The sequence below is a fragment of the Mobula hypostoma genome, chromosome 25, assembly GCF_963921235.1.
Source record: "Mobula hypostoma chromosome 25, sMobHyp1.1, whole genome shotgun sequence".
Taxonomy (NCBI): domain Eukaryota; kingdom Metazoa; phylum Chordata; class Chondrichthyes; order Myliobatiformes; family Myliobatidae; genus Mobula; species Mobula hypostoma.
Genome location: NC_086121.1, coordinates 13,989,326 through 14,012,390, shown reverse-complemented (window position 1 = coordinate 14,012,390; position 23,065 = coordinate 13,989,326). Strand labels below are relative to the sequence as shown.

Here is a 23,065-nt window from a genome sequence, read left to right as displayed (position 1 = left end):
CTGGGGGAAGAGAAAAGACTTGGGTATTTATAGGGGGCGAAAGGCGGGAAAAATAGAAAAGCCACGATGGCGCTCGGCTGAAGGGGTTCGTGATGGAGTATATTTAGAAACATTTATATTTATAACATCGTTTGAGGTGTTTATAATCTCCCGTTTCTCTGCGATTTCTTAAACACATAGTTTGCCTAGCAGCCTTGAACCATAGATTGTTTGAAAGAAAATAGCTTTGGAACTGAATTACCCCCCGCTCTTTGCCACAGTATTCTGGCACGGTTTAGTGCTGGGTGAAAGGGGTGGGGTTAGCTGTGTTTGGAATGGGTGTGTCCCGTCTGAAACTCCACCCCCGGGAGGATGCAGATGGAAGGACTGGGTGCACTTCAACGGTGATGTGACTGGTGCTGCAGCAGCGCCGGGTTCTCCCGAACACCAGAACAAGAACGCGTGTGAATGATGTTTCTGTGTCCTCCCTGAACCGAGCAGAGGCTTGGGAACATTCTCCATCCTCCCGAACAGCTGGTTAACACGAGGCGTTTCAGGTTAAATGCACTCCCACAACTAACGTGAGAAGGACGGACTTGTAAAATAATCACTCTTGACTCTTAATTCCTGTTTCAATTACAACTGGACTTTAGAGAAAATCAGCACTTAAGGAAGTTTTGGATTTGCTGAAAAGATGCCAGTCCGAACAGCAGGGGAGTTCACGCGAAGGACCAATTAATACTTCCTTTTTCGTGTGTCTTTTGGGGAAGTTTTGTAAGTTTTGAGGAAGGAATCGGGACCCTTAACGACATTTAACACAGGTGCCTTAAACTATCCGCCAACAAAATGTATCAAGTGTCAGCAAACATTTGTTTGCTGTTCCTCGTTGTGACCTCTGCTATTAACCTGGGAATAGTGCAAACCCACATGTAAGTATCGCGTTTTAAAACTTGGCAGTAGTTAAGGATCGTGAAAGCATATCTTAGGATTTCTGCGACTTTTACTATGAATGTTTTTTTTCGGCTGGACAGCTCGGACGCTGGTTGTTTCCGTAAACAGTAGTCTGTTAATTGCCTGTTGGACCGGCAGCACTGTCTGGTTAAGAGAGCCGCCCTTAAGGTGGAATCGAAGAATAGATGGGTTCGATTCTGTTGAAATTCGCCAATACCTCCTGACGTTTTTGAGAAAGTTCGATAGCTTTCTAAAATAATTCGCGGTGGGAATCCATTATGTGAGTGCTCGCTCTTTGAGGTGATTTCCCTTTGTGTAACTTTTGTCAAGTGAATCAAATATTTTGTAACTTTTTACGTAGCGGTGAATTCATTAATTTTCTCTTGTAGAAGCAGTACAGAGAGTCATAGCAGGTATCTGCAATTCCATATTTAACATACGGCATTTGGTTTCGGTTGTTTTTGCCTCTCCCTCGTACGTACGGCTCTTGAGGCCTCGCTCTTGCACTCACCACAAACATCGGTGAGTTCAGGTGGGATGTTAGACTAAGGAAGGATCATCACAGTTAAACTCTAGCTGCATCAGGGCAATCAAGAACTGGCCCGCCTCCTCCACCAACACGCTTTTTCATTACTTAGGGGTGTTAGCCCAAATGTGGTATTCTTGTTTTAATCCTGAATAAGACCAATTAATTCAACACTGACTGGTGTCTATTTCAAAGTCTTACTGGGGTAGGCTGTCCTTTTTGCACACTGACAACTGGATAGACATGTTTTTCATTATAAATAAAAACAGATATATTTCAAGCAGAGGTTGATAGGTTCTTGATTAGTAAGGGTCTCAAAGGTTACTGGGATAAGACAGGAGCATGGGGTTGAGAGGGAGAATAAATCTGCCGTGATTGAATGGTGGAGTAAATCCGATGGTCTGAATGGCCTAATTCTGCTCTTGTGCCTTACGGTCTTATTGATTCTGTGAATTTATACCTCATAAGTACACACATTTATGGGGGCCAGGGAGGCACTGGGATGTTTAAACCTGATTGCATAGAGACCCTGGACAGATCCGCTGGAAGTACTGTACCACCAATGCAGTGGTAATAACTGATACTTTGCTTTGCTCATTCCAAACAATTTCAGAGTCTTATTCGTTACCTGATTAACTCAATATTTATTGCATTTCGTTAGTAAAATGCGTGAATGTGCAAATTTAGTTATTTATTGTGATGCAACGCAGAACTGGCCCCTCTAGCTCTTGGAGCCGCGCCACCGATCCCCCGATTTAATCCTAGCCTCATCACGGGACATTTTACAATGAGTAATTAACCCACCAACTGGGAGAGTTGGTGTGTTCAGACTGTGGGAGCTGACGGAGGAAACCAGTGGGTCACGGGGAGAATGTAAAAACTCCTTGCAGGCAGCGGCGGGAATTGAACCCGGGTCAACGGCACTGTAAAGAATTGTGCTAACCACCAGGCTACCGTGCCGCCCGCGGTCCCTCATTGCTGCTGCCAACAGCTTTGGGAATCCGACGGAGATTCCACCTTTCAAACCTAGAAGAAATAAACTGACCCCGAAACTGAAGTGAATCTGGGTTAATTTTCGATTTTCTGACACAAAGTGCAGCGGAAATCGAGGAGCTGGGCAAAATCTATGCCTCAACCTAAACATTAAACAAAACAAATTATCTAGTCATTGTGACATTGCTGTTTATGGATTGTGATTAATGGGATTAAATATTAAATTGCTGTATAACCTGAGCCATGGTGTAGGAAATTAACATCAGACCGGTTATATACCTGAGCTTCGATATGCAGGATGAGCACCAGGTGAGCTTGCATACCTGGATAACAAACACAAAATGCTAGGGGAACTCTGGTCATGCAGTATCTATGGAAAGGAATAAAGCGTTGGCGTTTTGGGCTGAGACCCTTCATCGGGGCCAAGCGGCAGTATAGAACTGAGCATCAGTCAGGGTTTGTATCTGTGATGTGAAAGAGAGGACTAGTCTCTGGCTGTTGTAAAAACAGAAAACCCTGAAAATACGCATCCGAACAGGCAGCATCTGTGAAGAGAGGAGACCGGTTCTTTGACCCTTCAAATATTTATCTAACTACACCTTCAATATAGGTTATGGACCTGAGACGTTGACATAGGTGCTGCCTGACCTGCTGAGTACCTCCAGCATATTGTGTGTGTTGCTTTGGATTCCCTGCATCTGCAGACTTTCTCATGTCTATATCTAATGATTACCCTTGTGGGCGGATAGTTCCAGGGATTCACTACCCTACCAGAGAAGAAACCTCTTTGTACCTCAGTTTTAGATGACTGGCTGCTTACTTTGTAACCATGTTCCTCGCTCATGACATACCTTATCAAAAAGCTCAGGTTTCAGCATCCAAACTTCTTGATTGTCCTGATCAACAGAGTTTGTATAGAAATCTTGATCGAAGTAATTTTGTTTGATAAGAGCCTTACAGCATGGGGACATGCTCTTTGGAACAACTGGTCAATACTGACCAAGATTCCTATCTAATCTAGTACCATTTGCCATTGTTTTGGCCCATATCCTTCTAGATTCGAGTTCTCAGGCGGGGTCCATGGACCCCTTGCTTAATGGTATTGGTCTATGGCATAAATTAAGGTTGGAAAACCCCTGGTCTAAATCTCTTCTATCCATGTACCTGCACAAACACTTAAATGTGGAAAAAGTTCAAGGTAAATTTATTATCTCTAAGTATGTATATATCACCATATACTACCTTGAGATTCATTTTCTTGCAGGCATTCACAATAAAAATACAATAGCATCAATGAAAAGCTACACACAAATGACTGATTAACAACCAATGTGCAAAAGAAGACAAACTTTGCAAATTAATTATGTAGATAAGTACAGTAAATAATACTGAGAACGTGAGTTATAGAGTCCTTGAAAGTGAATCCGTAGGTTGTAGAATCAGTTCAGAGTTGAGGCACCTACCTCAACCAATTTCTTTGGCATTTCATTCCATATGTTGACAACTCTGGGTGGAAAAATTTATCCTTCAGGTTTTATTTGTTTAGAGATGCAGCGTGAAACAGGTCTTTCCAGCCCTTAAAGCCACACTGCCCAGCAATCCCCCGATTTAATCCTTGCCTAATTATGGGCCAATTTACAATGACTAATTAACCTACCAACTGGTACGTCTTTGGACTGTGGGGGGGGGGGGAACCCGTGAGATCATGGGGAGAACATGCAAACTCATTACATGCAGCAGCGGGAATTGAGCCCAGATTGTCCAGAGTGTTACATGTTGTGCTAACCACTATGCTACTGTGTTGCCCCCTCTCTTATCTCTCTCCCCCCCCCGTCACTTTAAATCTGCGCCCTCCACTTCTGGCAATAAGTACAATGCCAGCAATGAGATGATGGTGTAAATTATTTTCAACATGTTTTTTTCTTTCTACACCTATAGGTAGGTGGGCCATCACATCATTTATGTGAAATCTGTATGAAATACGTCACTTGTAGGTAGACTGCTGGAACAATGGAATTGTGCTGAGAGATGGAAGAATATAATGCTGGACTGAATTTTAGAGCACCTGTTTGGCAGGCCTGGCATTTGGATAATGAAGTCGCAGTAAGAATCACCACCGGCAGGAGAGGAGAGTGTAAATTATCATGAGGGGGTGTGCTATTGACAATGTGGGAGCAGGGGTAGATTTTAAACACCCATCTTTAAGATGAAGCAGGAATTTGTAGTTGTGATACAAATGGATGTGACTAGTGCAGCAATGGAAACTGATTTGATATTGATGGATGTTACCAAAGAGAGAATGGGCCAAATGTGTGAGGGAATGCATTTTGGGAAGTCAAATTCTAGCAAGAAAGAGTGGCCAGAGACCTCTAGGAGCATTAACGTAAAGAGAGACATCAAGATGCAAGTACCACAGCTGCTTGAAAATGGCACTGATTATCTGAGTTGAGATGTCATGTTGCAACTGTACAAAACATTGCTTGGACTGTTTTTGGAGTATTCTGTACATTTTTGCTTGCCATACTTGAGGAGGAATATGGTAGCAAATGGGGGAGATTGAGTATATGATTTTTGGAGAAGAATGGTTTTGGAAAACGGGGAACCATTTCAAAATATAATTGGTTGAACCTGCTTGTACTAAATGGTGAAGGAGTGGTGTATTTTGGGTGCTGAATTGTGTGTGTGTGTGGGGTCTCTCAGAAGATCAGTTTAAAATTGCTGAATAGGAAGTCATGCCTAATGAACCTCTTTCTATGTAATTTCTGTAACTTTTAAAATTTAATCTTCAATCACACAAGCAATAATAATGGAATTGCAACAGTTGCTTCCTTAATATCTTGTATATTGAGTTGCTGAGCCAACTTGCTGTGTGTGGAATGGTGGTGGTTTGGAGAGAAAGTTTCTGTCACCTACTCTTGAAGTATAATTTCAAGAAAACAGGAAAGATTTTTTAACCTAAGGTTTCTGAAAGATGAGTGCAAGATATAGGAAATAATTTAGGCAAGTTAAGATGCTAAATACTCAAAAGTTTAATTTATTCTCCCACAGAAATCTCTTGCATGAATGTACACTGGTACAAGTCATCTTTCCTCTGCATGTCTGCTGGTTCCGTTTATTCCGTCAATTTCCGAGATAGTTCAATGCAAGAGAGTCTAATTCACAACCCTCATCCTTCCACTCCCATTTCACAATTAACAAGTTTGGTCAAGACTTTTCACATGCCTTCCCAGACTCTGCCAACATCCCCCTAACTTTCACAGGCAGCCACACTTCAAGCTGAAAATTAAGGAGCAGCTGGTGAGTTCCAAGCTAGCTGGACCAGCCAGTCAAAGCTCGGCCAAGAAACAAGGGCTGAGTTTGGTTGTGTCACTGGGTTTTCTACTACGGACTCTGATCCCTAGAACCTTAATGTTGATGGTGATTAAAAATATATTATTTTGCATTTGATAGTTGACGTTGAGCCCATCTGGTTCCTGGCTATATTGATGCTAAACATACGATATCCTAATTCTTTTCAACTCTCTCTCTGAATATATTATTATAATTCATGCCCCTAACTAGTTACCTAGAACTGTGTGCTCACCGTAACTACTCTCCGTGATAGTAAGTTCTACATTCTGACCACTCTTAGAGTAGTTTCTCCTGAAATACCCCATCATTAGAAAGCCTTTCCAGGACATTGGCGATGTCCTCTTCCTTCAAGGAACAATGTTTCCCTTCCTTCACCATTGATGCTGCCCTCACCTACATCGCCTCCATTTCTCAGACATCTGCGCTCAATCCATCTTCCCACCACCTTAACAGGGATAGAGTTCCTCTTGTCCTTGCCTACTACCCCATGAGCCTCTGCGTCCAACTCTCACTCTCCGCAACTTCAGCCACCTTCAATAGGACTCTACCACCAAACATATCTTTACTCCCCAGACCCTGCTTTCCACAGGGATCACTTCCAGTGTCCATTCATCCCTCCCTACTAATCTCCCTCCTGGCACATACTCCTGCAAATGACAGAAATGCTACACCTGCCCAATTACCTCCATACAGGGCTCCAGGTGAGGCAACGCTTCAGCTGAATTTTTTGGGGTAGCCTGTTGTATGCAGTGCTCCTGACTGCAGCCTCCTCTACACTGGTGAGACCTGATGTAAATTGGGGGACTGCTTTGTTGAGCATCTCTGCTGCTCTATCCACCAAAAGCAGAACTTCCCAGTGGCCAACCATTTTAATTCATATCCCCATTCCCCTTTCTGGCATGTCAATCCGTGGCCAAGTATTTTGCCAAGATGGAGCTACACGCAGGGTGGAGGATCAACACCTCATATTCCATCTAGGTAGCCTCCAGCCTGATGGCATGAACGTCAATTTCTCCTTTTGATAATTTTTCCCCTCTCCCTTTCCTCTTCTGTTTCTCATAATAGCCTCTAGCCTCTTACCTCTTCTCCTCACCTACCAATTACCTCCACCTGGTGCCCCACCTTCACTTTCTCCCATGGCCCACTCTTGTCTCCAATCAGATTCCACCTTCTCTAGCCTTTTGCCTTTTCCACCTACCAGGCTTCACCTTTCTCCATCTAGCTATTTCTCCTCCCACTTTTTTATTCACCTTTCTCCATCTAGCTATTCCTCCTCCACCTTTTTATTCTGGCGTTTTCCTCCCTTGCTTTCCAGCCCTGAAGCAGGGCCTCTGCCCAAAACATCAACTGTTTACTCATTTCCACAGATGCTGCCTGATCTGATGAGTTCCTCCAGCATTTTGTGTTTTGCTCTGGATTTCCAGCATCTACAGAATCTCTTATGTTTGTGTAAAGCCAATACACAGTGTGTTAGGTTCTGTTTTTAAATGACCAATACGACAGAAGGCAAGGGGTGAGATTTTGACCACAGTCTGACCCTGAACTGGATATATTGTAGGGGTAAATATTGTAACCCACACAAAGGCAGAGAACTCCTGATGCTCTGCTTTCTAATGGATGTTCGGAAAATGCATAGCCTGCAGGGGAGGATTTGTATTTCAGGAATTTGTACTCAAACACTAATTATACAGTATGGTGTCTGAGATGAAACTAGTGTAGATCCAGTGGGTGTGTGCTGGGAGTGAACTGTACTTCCTGGCTCATGCTGAAAACCTTATCCTGTCTAGTCCTATTGACTCGCTCATGGACTATAGCCCTCCGTGCCTCTCCCATCCAAGCTTCTCTTAAATGTTGCAAATAAACCCATTTCCACCACTTGTGCTGGCAGCTCATTCCACACTTGCGCCACTCTCTGAAAAAGTCCCCCTTAAATATTTCACCCTTTTCCTTTAATCCATGACCTCCAGTTCTAGTCCCACTCAACCATGGTGGAAAAAACCCTGCTTGCATTTACTCTATCTATACCTCTCATAATTTTATATACCTCTAAAATCTCCATATGTTCCTCTTGAAATCTTTATATTGATTCTCGTTCCTCTACATTTGAAGCAACAAAACGCTTTTATTCCACGTGTTTTGTTTGTTCTTTCAGCATCTCTGTTTTGCATCTGTGAATATCAGCAGACCATTTGATGATCGTGGTGAGACATTGCAGTCTGTTATTTGTCCTGTATTCACACACCGGGGTTCCAGATTGCTGTGTCGCAGGAGGAGGGGAGATATGGACATTTGTGAGATCTTGACTTGTGAGTCAGTAGTGCATTTAAAAAAAAAAGTTCATTTACGGGATGTGGGCATCGCCAGCTAAGCCAGCATTTGTTGCCCATCCCTAGTTGCCCTTGAGAAGGTGGTGTTCTTGAACTGCAGTCCCTGAGGTGTAGGTCCACCCACAGTGCTGTTAGGGAGGGAATTCCATGATTTTTGACCCAGTGACAATGAAGGAACAGCGATATGTTTCTAAATCAGGATGGTGACACCCCTCCAAAGTCAATGCAATTTAAAATTCCCCTCTCTTCCTGCAGCCCAGAAAAAAAAAATGATGGTGTTTTAATTGGGGCTGATTATTTGTTTATTGAGATACAGTAGGTCCTTCTGGCCCTTCAAGCTATGCCACCCAGCAATCCACCAATTTAATCCTAGCCTAATTTCAGGATAATTTAGAGTGACCAATAAACCTACCAACCAGTTGGGAGGAAACCAGAGCACCCGGAGGAAACCCATGCGGTCACAGGGAGAACGTACAAACTCCTTACAGACAGTGGTGGGAATTGAACCCGGGTCACCTGCACTGTAAAGCGTGGTGCTAACCACTACGCTACTGTACTGCCCTACTAAAGGCAGAGGTCCATTCTTAGAATTTCCAGGGCTGTTGCCAACTGTCTTAGACAATAGACAATAGGTGCGGGAGTAGGCCATTCAGCCCTTTGAGCCAGCACCACCATTCACTGTGATCATGGCTGATCATCCACAATCAGTACCCTTTTCCTGCCTTCTCCCCATATCCCTTCACTCCACTATCTTTAAGAGCTCTATCTAACTCTTTTTTGAAAGAATCCAGAGAATTGGCCTCCACTGCCTTCTGAGGCAGAGCATTTCACAGAACTACAACCCTCTGTGTGAAAAAGTTTTTCCTCAACTCCGTTCTAAATTGTCTACCCCTTATTCTTAAACTGTGGCCTCTGGTTCTGGACTCTCCCAACATCAGGAACATTTTTCCTGCCTCTAGTGTGTCCAATCCCTTAATCTTATATGTTTCAATCAGATCCCCTCTCATCCTTCTAAATTCCAGTGTATACGACCCCAGTTGCTCCAATCTTTCAACATATGACAGTCCCGCCATCCCGGGAATTAACCTCGTGAACCTACGCTGCACTCCCTCAATAACTAGAATGTCCTTCAGCTTCTGATTAACATTTTTATCCTTGCTTGACAGAAGACAAGTTGAAGAGTCATCACTGTTGATCAAGGATCCAGTAGTCTGTTTTCAATAGTCCAGAAGGGTCATGGACTGGTGTTACTTCATCTCATTAATAGAATGCAGCCATGGCCAGAACTTATTGTTCAACAGTAATTGTCCTTCTGAACTGCCCTCTACAAATGTGTGGATGCTAGGTTCTGGTTAGAAGTCCAAAAGACACAGGAGCAGAATTGAGCTAATCAGCCCATCAAGTCTGCTAAGCCGTTCCATCGTGGCTGATTTATTTTGCTTCTTGTAACCTTCGATACCCTTACTAATGAAGAACCTGTCAATCTCCACTTTAAATATACCTAATGACTTGGCATGCACAACTGTTTGTGGCAGTGAATTCCACAGGTTCACCACCCTCTGGCTGAAGAAATTCCTCCTCATTTCTGTTCTAAAGGGACGTCCTTCTATTGTGAAGCTGTGCCCTCTGGCCCTAGGCTCTCCCCACTATAGGAAACCTGGAATGCACGTCCACTCTATTCAGTATGCGATTAAGTTTCAACAAGATCCCCTTCCTTCTAAACTCCAGTGAGTACAGGCCCAGAGCCATCTAAAGTACTTTGCTGTGGGTCTGGAGTCGCATCCAAGTGAGGACAACAGAAACATGAGAAAATCTGCAGATGCTGGGAATCCAAAGCAGCGTGCACACAAAATGCTGGAGGAGCACCAGTGGAAAAGAGTAGACAGTCAATGTTTCGGGCCGAGACCCTCCTTCAGGACTATTGAAGAACAGCAGGAAAACGATTTACCTGCTTTGAAGAACCAGATATGTTTCTATGGTTTCAAATTACTTATTTAAGTCATTAAATTTAAACTTCACAGCTGTCATTGTAGGTTTTAAACTCTTGTGTTCGGATCTGTAAATTGCTAATCCATCAGTCTCGCCATTTCTGGTGGGAAAGAGTACAAACAATGAAAGAATGGCGATTCTCTGCAGAGCACTGGCGACCCTTCTGAAAGGCGCTGAGTATCTGCATTTCCTCTGAGAGAGCTGGACAAATTCCTGACTGGTGCAGACATCACACTAAACACTGTACAACTAGTTCATGTGATCTGCTGGATTGTTTTTGAGGGGATGGGCAAGGAATTTCAATGTTTTATTCTCCAGCTTTCTCTCGGTCCAAGTTTAGCCTCTGCATGGGAAGGTCTTGTTTCCACGCTCCGCCCAAGGTTGTGAAGTGGGTCAGACTTGAGGGAGTGTTCCTCTTTCCTTTCCATCATGGCTGCATGTTCTTCTATCAATGCAGGCAAAGACCTGTCTCTTATCAATTTTTTTTAAATTTCCCCCCTCTTTAGGCCCAATGTTTGTGCTGAGAGGGAGGTGGTGGTCATTGGCCGCAGGCAGCCGTGCATTCAGGCCTTCACCCGGATGGTCAAGGTGTGGAAACAAGGATGCGGAGAGCAGAAATGGTGTGTGGGACATGAAAGAAGGTATGTGACCCCAGGGGCATCCCACTAGGCATGATTTGTTCACTCAAATAAGCTCATTCCTTTTGCTAGCCATACTTGTTAACTGATTTATTGTGTCAAAGCCGTTAGGCAGTTTCCTTTTCCCACATTTCTTGTGAAGGTCCTGCTGTATAGATTTTCTCCCCATCCACTTTCCTCCTTAATCCCACTAACCTTAAAACTTCCAGAAGTTCATAGGGGACTTTTAAGTCTGAGGTGCTAACAGCTGTATGACTGTGCAGTCATCACAGTTGAGATTGGTTTTGCTGATGTCCATACACATTCTTGTAATGGAAATCACCGGATAGACATCTGGAACAGGAACTTTGGCTCTTTTCCCTCCTCAGTGGAGAGGTTCTGATTGCTCCCTAGATGCTCTCCATAAACTAGACGTCAAAGCCGAGTCTTTACTGCTTAGAGTATTTCATATTAACATTAGTCAGGGCAGGATCCTGTGAAATTGGATGACATCCAACACAATACCGTGATTTTCTATCTTGTTTTTAGCAGAGGAGCAGAATCATAAGTGTAATTATTTCAGGATTGTTGGCAAAAAATAATCTGCTTATCCAATAAATAATTCCGTTGTATATCTGATTTTAATATCATTCATGAGCACTGCGCTAAATTTCTTGTAAGCTTTGATTCATTCTCTTCTTTTCTGTCTGATTGTTCTCAAAGTTCGAAGTAAAATTTATTAGCAAAGTAGATATATGTCACCATGTACAACCCCAAAATTAATTTTCATTTTCTTGAGGGCGTACTGAATAAATCTATAGAACAATAACTGTAACAGAATCCATGAAAGACTGCCCAACCAGGGCATTCAATCAGAGTGCAGAAGACGATCACAAATTCAAAAGGAATAATTAATAATGAACAAGCAATAGATAATGAGAACATGAGATGAAGAACCCTTGAAAGTGAGTCCATTAGTTGTGGGAACATTTCAATGATAGGGCAAGTGAAGTTATTTGCTTTGGTTCAGGAGCCTGATGGTTGAGGGATAGTAACTGTTCCTGAACCTGGTGGTGTGAGTCTTGAGGCTCCCTGTACCACCTTCCTGATGGCAACAGTGAGAAGAGAGCATGACCTGGGTGGTGGGAGTCCCTGATGATGGATGATGCTTTCCTGCGCCAACTTTGTGTAGATGTGCTAAGTAGTGAGGAGGACTTATCTGTGACGACCTGGGGCATATGCACTACTTCTTGTAGGATTTTTCTATTCAAGGATATCAGTGTTTCCATACCAGGCTGTGATGCAGCCAGTCAATATACTCCTCACCACACATCTATAGAACTTTGTCAAAGTTTTAGTTGTCATGCTGAATCTCCACAAACTCCTAAGGGAAGTAGAGGCACTACTGTGCTTTCTTCGTAATTGCACTTGCGTTCTGGGTCCAGAACAGGTCTGCCAAAACAATAACACCGAGGAATTTAAAGTTGCTAACCCTCCTCTTGCTCTTCTATTTTCTTCCGGTAATTTTTGCTCTCCTCCCCGTCTATTCCTGCGTGGGTGGGAACGAGGGAGGGACGTGGGCTTGTTTTGCAGTTATCGCTTGGTATGTTTCGTTCTGCTGTGTTGTTCTGTTAAGCATGGTGGGCATGCTGTGTTGGCGACTGAATGCCTGGTGACACTTGTTGGCTGTCCCCAGCACGTCCTTGAGTGAGTTGGTTGGAAACGGCACATTTCACTGTATTTATCAGAAGTGGGTTTAATGTCACTGGCATATGTCATGAAATTTGTTGTCATGTGGCAGTGGTATATTGCAATACAATAATAACTGTAAATTACACTGTGTTTAAAATATTGCAAAAAGGGGGAATAATAAAGTAGCGAGGTAGTGTTCATGGGTTCAATCTCCGTTCAGAAATTGGATGGCAGAGGTGAAGAAGCTGTTCATGAATCGCTGAGTTAGTGCCTTCAGGCTCCTGTGCCACCTCCTCCCTAATGAGAAGAGGGCATGTCCTGGGCGGTGGGGGTCCTTAATGATGGATGCTGCCTTTTTGAGACATCGCTCCTTGAAGATGTCCTGGATACTGGGTAGGCTAGTGCACATTCACATTCAGATTTAACTTTCTCGTGTTCAATGTACATGTGATAACTGACACTTCCTTGATTTTCATGGCTTCTTGTGACTGTCCCTTGCATTTTCTGTGCCTTTCCACTCTTGTTTTTGTACTCGGTCTCCTCTGATTTCTGTTCCTTATGCTGCCTGTCAGTAGATCTGTTCTGCTGTTGTTCACCAAGCAGTGTGAGGGTTAACTGTGTGCATCCACTTACACAAGTTCATTGGGCAATGCTGCAAGTGGCTGCTCTTGTTGCTGTGTGTGTGTACGTGTACACGCAAACACCAACAATCCTCATTTACTTGCTTTTATATATCGTCACAAAAGAGTAAGGAGCCTTTATTTAAAGGGCGGGAAGTTGAAAGTACACAAAGAATTCATGGAGGCAATGACATTTGGTGACCTTCTATTTTACTGGTAACGGAGGAAGAAATTGGCTTCGGTGATTGCTACTGGTGCATTCCAGCGAGCGGTCGAGAAGATGTCACTGGTGGATGAAGACAAGCTCCTATCCCAGCAAGAGTTGCACACTGAGTCAGCTTGGCTGACTTAGTAGCATTGTCAACTCTGGCACATAATGTTCAACTAAGTAGACTTCTCAGTCATACCCATATTTCTGGGGTCACAATTATTCTTGGTCAATACTGCTGGGCTGGTTGCGTTATTTGTCATCTAACTCTACAATAGATACGCTATCCTAGCTCAGTCGTTGGGACGGGATTATTCAAGCCAACGTAAAAGTTATTGTCAACGTAAAAGGATATTGTCAAATCCTCTGTGAAGGAAGGCAGCATCCGTAACCTATAAGCAATGTATAATCTGCTGAAGGAACTCAGCGAGTTGAGTAGTGTAGAGTCAGCAATACAGCACGAGAGCAGGGATATCAACCGAATAAACCCAAGTCAAACTCATGTCTCTGGGGAGGTGTTAAAAGTGCTGTTCTGCTATGCAAGTCCTGGTAGCTGTTACAGTTGTTGTGGCGCTACTGAGGAGTTGAGCTGAGATGTCTCCTGGCTGAAGCTGAGCCTGCACCATCAGATGAACCTGCTAATGACACTGTACTGTCCGATCTCAAAAAGGCACCATCCATCGTTAAGGACCCCCATCACCCAGGACCTGCTCTGTTCTCATTTACAGAGAGGCACAGGAGCCTGAAGGCACACATTCAATGATTCAGGAACATGTTCCTCTCCCCCCCCTCCGCCGCCATCTGATTTCTGATTTGACATCGAACCCATGAACACTACCTCCTTCTATTTTTGCATGACTTATTTAACTATTTAATATACCACATATGTTTTAATTCATTTTCTCCCTCTATTATTATGCATTGCATTGTACTGCCGCCACAAAGACAGGTTTCACAACATGTATACCAGTGATATTAAACCTGATTCTGATCTCAGTGTGTATAAAGTGCCTTTGTTGTGTTTGCCTGCACTTTGCTGATGGGATAGGGACACTATCAGTGACTCTGGGTTTCTTTGCAGGACTGCATATTACACTGCCTACAGACAAGTGTACAGCATGGACTTCCAGACCGTGTACAAGTGCTGCCCTGGGTGGAAACGACTAAACCACGAAGCTGGATGTTTGTACCGTAAGTTGCCCATGGACTTAATTTCCAGGTTCACTGACCTGACAGGGTATTAATTCCTGTCAATTTATTGTCTATGGCTTTGTTAATTGAGTTGTTAGTTTTCCTCTAATGAATGGTGGCTTTAGCATAATAGCAGGGAACCTGAAAGTTATCACAACCGGAGTTGTGTATTTTGCATAAATTCCATGTGGGGCTTCAAATGATTACGGTGAATGGCAATGGATACATCTCTACTGTCCTGCCTGAGGAAGTGAAATGCCTTATTACCAGTATTAACAAATAAAACCGCTGAAGAGCTGACGTTCCAATTAGACCCTGAGGAAATTATTGCTGCAGTTTGGAATTCTATCCATAGGTGTCACTAGTACTATTGCAGATGTCCTGTATATTGGCTCAATTACACTTAATCCATCTGGAAGCAAAATATCTTTGGTGTCCTTGCCCATTTTGTCCTGCCATGGTTCAGTGGGCAGCATCTTCTGCGTCAGAGCTTTGACTTGTACTGTAGGTACTGGAGCACAACAGCCAGGCTTTCTCTCCAGTGGTTCTAGCTGCTCTATTCTCAGAGTAGAAACCACGTTCTCCTGATGTCCTTACCACTATCCATTGCTCAATGCAAGCTACTCAGTGGCCACTTTATTAGGTAGAGGAGTGGAAGCCGGTGTGGCCTTCTGCTGCTGCAACCCATCCACTTTAAGGTTTGATGTATGTTCAGAGATGTTTTTCTGCACACCGCTGTTGTAATGTATGGTTATTTGAGTTACCGTCACCTTCCTGTCAGTTTGAACCAGTCTGGCCATTCTCCTCTGATCTCATTAACAAGGCATTTTTGCCCAAAGAATTGCAGCTCACTGGATGTTTTTTTTTTCCACACTATTCTCTGTAAACTCTAGAGCAGGGGTTCCCAGCTTGGGGTCTATGGAGCCCATGCTTAATTGTATTGGTCCATGGCATTAAAAAAAAGTTTGGGAATCACAAGGAAGTGTCTGGACTGGGTATGAGGAAAGATGGATCATTACCAAGAAGTGTTATGTGTGAAACTCCCAGGAGATCAGCAGTTTCTGAAATACTCAAACCACCCCGTCTGGCACCAACAATCATTCCACGATCAAAGTCACTTAGATTGCATTTCTTCCCCATTCTGATATTTAGTTTGAATAACAACTGAATCTCTTGACCATGTCTGCATGCTTTTATGCATTAATTCGCTGCCACGTGATTGGGCGATAATACATTTGCTTTAACGAGCAAGTGTTCTGTTGTATCTAATAATGTGGCCACTGAATACAGAACTGGATATCAGGTCATTATTACACTGCATACACAAGAAAGTGCAAAAGCTGGAATCCAGAGCAACAGATATTCTGCCGGAGAAACTCAGCAGGTCGAGTGGCATCTGTGCGGCAGGTGATGAAGTTGAGGGACTGTTGATATTTAGATCATAACTCTGCATCACAAACACTCAGGCCTGATGCGGTGTCTCAGTTCAAAATCTCATCAGTTCCTTTTCCCTCACAGATGCTACTCAGCCTGCTGAGTTCTTCCAGCTCAGTATTACTCTGCAGCTGTGGGACTTTGCTAAGTGCAAATTTGTTGGCAATTCATCTTTTACGGTTTTGCAATGCTGTGAGAAATGATTGAAACAGAAGATTTATTCTACTCAAAGTACCAGTGCAACCCTATCCTTGCCACCTTTGGTTTCTGTGTCCAAGTGAAGCTCATACAGAATTTGGGTTCTGCAACTTCTCATGGAAATGTCACCGCTGATTTTTTTTTCAAAGCCCCTTTGGCAGTGCAAACCTGAAGCACAAAGGAATTGTCTGGACTGGGTATGAGGAAAGATGGAGCATTACCAAGAAGTGTGGTTGGTCAGAAGGGAAGGGAGAATTACCATTCATAACTTTCCTTTTACAATCTCAACAAAGCAATTTAAAGTAACTGTTTTGTTACCTAGTTACTAATTGTAATGCAGAAAACATACAACCATTCTTTAAAATTATTGCAAACACAAGAGATTCTACAGATGCTGGAAATCCAGAGCAACACAAGCAAAACGCTGGGGGAACTCAGTAGGACAGTCAGCATCTATGGAAAAGAGTTTTGGACGGAGACCCTGCATAGTCCTGTCCCAATGATCTGCATTTTTTTAACACATTAAGGATTAGAACACTGAGGAGATCTCCTGTGGTTTTCAAAAATGAATTTTGGTATCCCAGAACAACTGAAAATGTTCAGTAAGTAAGTCTTTGCCAAGAATGCCCACATCCCTCTCAGAGCTGCAAGGAGGTTCACTGTCTACTGGGGATTCTGCATTGTGTTTGTCCCCTCCACCAGGGGCCTACTGTGCAGACAAACCGGGGAAGCAGGTAGGCTGCTGCTTTATCTAGAGGTGAGTATAGAAATCTCATTCTGACACATTCCTGCTCCAGGGAACAAAATCCAAGGCCCAGACAAAAACAAAATGTGGAAATTCCTGCAGCCCATTGTTTTTATCTTGTAGCTTAAAAGATTGCAATGGGGGTCGTGATTAATTCCCTATTTTTTAAAAAAAACTTGGGTTTATTATCTGGATATTGCAATGCTCATAGTCAATTTAGTAACTTGAGAGCACCTATCATGTCTCCTGTTGTCCAAAGAGAAAAGTCCTGGTTCACTCAACCTCTCCTCACAAGACAGCTCTCTAATCCGGTAATTTTTGGTTTCTGCTGGAATTCTGCATGCTCCCAGCAAAGAGGCTCCAGGTTCTCGGTGACATCCTGGATGGTCCTTCTCCACTCGGGTTCAGGGGTTGTGAGGACTTCATACTTTTCCTACGAGATTTTCAGAATAAAAGAATGGTTTTCAACCTCCCGCAAGTATTCCTGTTGGATTTTAGGGGTGAGAGTAGCTGAAGACAAGAAGGTTCAAATATATTACATAATAAAGAATCTGCTAAAGCTGCTGCTGGGATATTGGCCATTAAAACCTGGTGTTCCAGCCAGGAGACTAATCGCCTGTCCCACCAGTCTTTCAAAGGGCTGTTTGAGTGCAGTTGGTGCCGTTGGGAGTTCTGAAATCACTAGCAAAGTATCCATCCTTTTGTGATGGTAGCATTTAAAAAAAAAGTGTAACGGTTATTGTCGATCTGGGTTTAATTCCTGCTGCTATCTGTAAGGAATTTCTCTGTGTGAGTTCGTGGTTTCCTTCGAGTGCTCCAGTTTCCTCCCACATTCCAAAGACGAACGGGTTAGTAAATTGTGGACCTGCTATGTTGGCACTGAAGCATGGAGACACTTGTGGCTGCCCCCAGCACATCCTTATACCGTGTTGATCATTGAATGCAAACAACACATTTCACTGTATGTTTTGATGTACATGTGACAAAGCCAAGCTTTAGTCTTTAAATGTACCGTATGCCCAATGTAGTACTGTAATAGATCTATGCCTCCCTGCACTGTGTCATAGTATTATCCAGTGATAAGCTCATATCAAAGTTCAAAGTATATTTTATTAAAGTACACACATGTCATCATATACAACCCTGAGATCCATTTTCTTATGGGCATACTCAACAAATCTATATAATAATAACTATAACTGAATCAGTGTGGGCACGTGGCCAAGTGGTTAAGGCATTGGACTAGCGACCTGAAGGTCGTGAGTTGAGCCCTAGCCGAGGCGACGTGTTGTGTCCTTGAGCAAGGCACTTAATCACACATTGCTCATCGAGGACACTGGTGCCAAGCTGTATGGATCCTAATGCCCTTACCTTGGACAACATCGGTGTTGTGGAGAGGGGAGACTTTCAGCATGGGCAACTGCCGGTCTTCCATACAACCTTGCCCAAGCCTGTGCCCTGGAGAGTGAAGGCTTTCCAGGCGCTGATCCATGGTCTCGCAAGACTAACGGATGCCTTAAATTAATTTAATTTAAACTGAATCAATGAAAGACCAGAGTGGAGAAGATAACGAACTATGCAAATGTAAAAAGGAAGAAATAATATTAATAAATATCAAGGACATGAGATGAAGAGTCCTTGAAAGGGAGTTCATATCTATTCGTATCTTAGCCCAGTGTTACATTGCGCCTACCCTAATGCACTAGTACTATGTCCCATAGTTCTTCACGATTCCTGTATCCCAGAGTTCTTCAATAACCAATGGTACACTGGCTCAGCACTCATTGCCATGCCTCAAAAATCAGTGACCCAGTTTCAGTCTGATCTTTGGTTCTGTCTATGTGAGGAGAAAAGCCCAGTCTTGCTCTACCTATCTTTGTATGACATGCCCTCTCATCCAGGCAGCGTCCTGGTAAATCTCCTCAGTGCCCTCTCTAAAGCTTCCGCATCCTTCCTATAATGTGACCAGAGCCCCACACAATATTCCAAGTGCAGTCTAACCAGGGTTTTGTAGAGCTGGAACATTTACCTCGAGGCTTTTGAGCTCAATCCCATGACTGATGAAGGTCAACACACTGTACGTTCTCTTAGTATTATTTAGAATTTAAAACACAGGAATGGCAAGAAAAGGGGCCTGTCTCCTCCATCACAGATTCGGATTCACTTTATTGCCAGTATGTGAAACGTATCAGAATTGATTGTGATTTGGTGCCAAGCAAAAAACGCAGGCCGATACCATAACAGACAACACAATAGCAACCAATAATTTACAGACAATAATACAAACAGCTATGAGCAATCAACAATGAGCAGAACAGTCACATGTGCAAATGTCAATAATCAGACTTAAATGTGAATGTATGAAAAGACTCAATAATTCTCAACAGAACAAGGAGACCATTTAATGGACATGGTGCAGAGATAGTTGAGGTATTACGCCTGAATGAGTTAAAAAGTCAAAGTACATTTATTGTCAGAGTATGTATGCAGTTTACAGCCCCTGTGATTCTTCCCCCACAGACAGCCACGAAACAAAGAAAAAGCATAGAAGCTGTTCAGGGAAAAGCATCAACGCTACCCCCCCCCCCCCGGTGCAAAAAAACCCAACACAAATTGCACAAATGACAACAAAAAAGTGATAAAAAACAGAATATAAAACACAAAATCTGAAGAGTCCAGGCATGTTCAGCTCAGCTCAGTGTTCATTATCAAAATCACCCAAAATAGCAACAAGAAAAGGCCAGAAACGAGAGAGAGAGAGAGAGAAAGACAGACACACTCACCTTCCTCTGGCGGCAGGGAACGAGAGCTTCTAGATATCGTTGAACTTCCACTTGTCGTCCGCACTATCCTCGATGATTTCAGTCTTCCACAGCACTTTAATCGGCAAGCAATGGAGTTGTTCATGGGCCCACACCCCATTTCAGACTTCTTGGCCTTGAGGCCGCACCCTTCGCTTGAAGCCTCACAGAAGGACGCTTTAGAGATGTTGTTTAGTCCTGGTGGTGGTGGACTTGGGGTAGTGTCTCCCTGATGACAATTTGGTGAATGGTGACTGCCAGGGTGGGTGGAGTCAGCAGTAATTTTTTCAGCTCTTTTCTTCACTCTGGCAATGAACAGGTCTTTTAATGCCTGTATCCGATAGCCAATGATCTGCTCCGCAGAGGGGATCACTCACTGCAACCTGGAAGGAGGAAGCAATGGGAAACCAAGCAGAGTCATAGTCATACTTTATTGATCCCGGGGGAAATTGGTTTTCATTACAATTGCACCAAAAATAATTAAATAGTAATAAAACCATAAATAATTAAATAGTAATATGTAAATTATGCCATGAAATAAATCCAGGACCAGCCTATTGGCTCAGGGTGTCTGACCCTCCAAGGGAGGAGTTGTAAAGTTTGATGGCCACAGGCAGGAATGACTTCCTATGACGCTCTGTGTTGCATCTCGGTGGAATGAGTCTCTGGCTGAATGTACTCCTGTGCCCAACCAGTACATTATGTAGTGGATGGGAGACATTGCCCAAGATGGCATGCAACTTGGACAGCATTCTCTTTTCAGACACCACCGTGAGAGAGTCCAGTTCCATCCCCACAACGTCACTGGCCTTACGAATGAGTTTGTTGATTCTGTTGGTGTCTGCTACCCTCAGCCTGCTGTCCCAGCACACAACAGCAAACATGATAGCACTGGCCACCACAGACTTGTAGAACATCCTCAGCATCGTCCGGCAGATGTTAAAGGAACTCAGTCCCCTCAGGAAATAGAGACGGCTCTGACCCTTCTTGTAGACAGCCTCAGTGTTCTTTGACCAGTCCAGTTTATTGTCAATTCGTATCCCCAGGTATTTGTAATTCTCCACCATGTCCACACTGACCCCCTGGATGGAAACAGGGGTCACCGGTGCCTTAGCTTTTCTCAGGTCTACCACCAGCTCCTTAGTCTTTTTCACATTAAGCTGCAGATAATTCTGCTCACCCCATGTGACAAAGTTTCCTACTGTAGCCCTGTACTCAGCCTCATCTCCCTTGCTGATGCATCCAACTATGGCAGAGTCACCAAAAAACTTCTGAAGATGACAAGACTCTGTGCAGTAGTTGAAGTCTGAGGTGTAAATGGTGAAGAGAAAAGGAGACAAGCCAGTCCCCTGTGGAGCCCCAGTGCTGCTGATCACTCTGTCGGACACAGTGTTGCAAGCACACGTACTGTGGTCTGCCAGTCAGGTAATCAAGAATCCATGACACCAGGAAAGCATCCACCTGCATCGCTGTCAGCTTCTCCCCCAGCAGAGCAGGGCGGATGGTGTTGAACGCACTGGAGAAGTCAAAAAACATGACCCTCACAGTGCTTGCTGGCTTGTCCAAGTGGGCGTAGACACGGTTCAGCAGGTAGACGATGGCATCCTCAACTCCTAGTCGGGGCTGGTAGGCGAACTGGAGGGGAATCTAAGTGTGGCCTGACCATAGGCCGGAGCAGCTCCAGAACAAGTCTCTCCAGGGTCTTCATGATGTGAGAGATCAATGCCACCGGTCTGTAGTCATTGAGGCCGCTGGGGTGCGGCGTCTTCGGCACAGGGACGAGGCAGGACGTCTTCCACAGCACAGGAACCCTCCAGAGCCTGAGGCTCAGGTTGAAGACAGTGACAGAGGTGGTCACATCACTCTCAGTGATGGCTGAGTGAAAATTCATCAGGATACACCCTGAGATGTTAAGTTTCCTAAGCTGGTGTAGGAAACGTAACTTTTTCATGCGTTGGGTGTTTGTTGTTTTCTTTAAACGGTTTCTATGATGTTTCTTTGTTTCATGGCTGCCTGTGGGAAGACTAAACTCGGGGTTATATACTGTGTGCATGCATACCTTGATAATAAATGTACATTGAATTTTGGGAGAACAATCTCTGTTGGTCTTTTCTAGTGATGAGTGTAACGTGCTGAATTGGCCCGCCAATCACTCTTCCTGCACTGTGCTAGTATTGGACCCTGGACCATGCAAGCAAGAGCTGATGGATAGAGAGGGACTGTACACTTGCTAAATTCCTAATATATCAACATCTCAACAGTTTTGTGCACCAGGCTTTACATCCTTGAATTATAAAGGCCACAGCAGGTGAGAGAGGAATCCCTCCCATTCCATGGACAGTAAGTGCTTGAGAGGAGCAGCCATTTTGTTTAGTTTTTTCCCATCAGTGCTGTTCTTGGGAGTTGGCTGTACCCAACAGGCTACTAAACTTCCTAGATTGCAACAGTAATTAAAAGTCAAGAAGTGCTTCATGAGTTGTAAAGCTCCTTAGGGGACTTCAAACTCACGAATTGTGATAATTCTTCTAATAGGCAGAGATAGCTACAAAAGGTTAGGTGGCATTTGTACATTGTGCAGTGCCCACCTGATGCCCGAGTCAAACTACTGAAATCATTTTGACCTTTGCGCTGAATCAGGAGGAAGTAGCCCAGACACCCTGTGTAAAATCAGCCTAGTCTTCATACTTGTTAACACCAGGGATACAATCAGGGAGGCAGTCGACCAAATATTTTAACTGGAGCGATTACAGTGACCAGCTGCATTCGCCATCTCTATAATTAGATTACTTTAATTGTTTTGGCTGCAGCTTTTTCTCCAGTTTGCTTTTCTTCATTCAGACTGTTGTAATCAGCTGTCTTTCACTTTCTGAGACTTGACTTTCCTCAAGGAACTTATTAGAAAACGCATCATTGGCAAAAAATGTCAGAAGAAAATGGTGTAAATGTGTGCTGATGACTTGCTTATTTGCTAATTATTTTTTTTTCTCTTTTATGTTTGCACTCTGTAATGTGATTGAGGTCCTCAAGTTGGAGATTGAGCTGGACATATCCCGAGCGTGTAATTAACACCAGGCTTCCTTTCTGGCACAAATTGAATTGTGAGCGAACTATGTCCGAGCAACAGCTCTCCCTCTGTTTACACTGGCAACATCTTTCCTCTTCACCTTGTGGCCCCAGTTGGCGTTATGAAGGCCAGGAAGGAGCTGAAAGAACCAGAAAGTTCCCTGGTTGTGTTATGAAAACAGTCTAGGTAAACTGACGTGCTTGTAATGACACTGCCTGGTGGAGGGGATGCAGTGCCACTATTGGCATCCATCTTGTGATAACTTACATAGGCCACTTCCATTGTAAGTCTAGACTTGTAATGGGAGTGAACACAGATATAAGGTTTTAAATATGTGGATGTAGTCATTCTTTACGTTGGCAAATGCTTTGTTTATTTA

General features: G+C 43.7%; 1 protein-coding gene across 3 annotated transcripts in view; it reads left to right on the top strand.

The window, feature by feature from the left end:
• The first annotated feature begins 387 nt into the window (after window positions 1–387).
• Window positions 388–23,065, top strand: part of LOC134337716 (multiple epidermal growth factor-like domains protein 6) — a 456,826-nt gene continuing 434,148 nt past the window's right edge. For 2 of the 3 annotated variants that reach the window (XM_063032923.1, XM_063032922.1), the window contains exons 1-3: window positions 388–908; window positions 10,623–10,757; window positions 14,335–14,444. In XM_063032923.1, the coding sequence (XP_062888993.1) occupies window positions 826–908; window positions 10,623–10,757; window positions 14,335–14,444 (328 nt within the window). In that variant the 5' untranslated portion in view covers window positions 388–825. The remainder of the gene's footprint in view (window positions 909–10,622; window positions 10,758–14,334; window positions 14,445–23,065) is intronic. The other variant, XM_063032924.1, reaches the window with a different exon arrangement.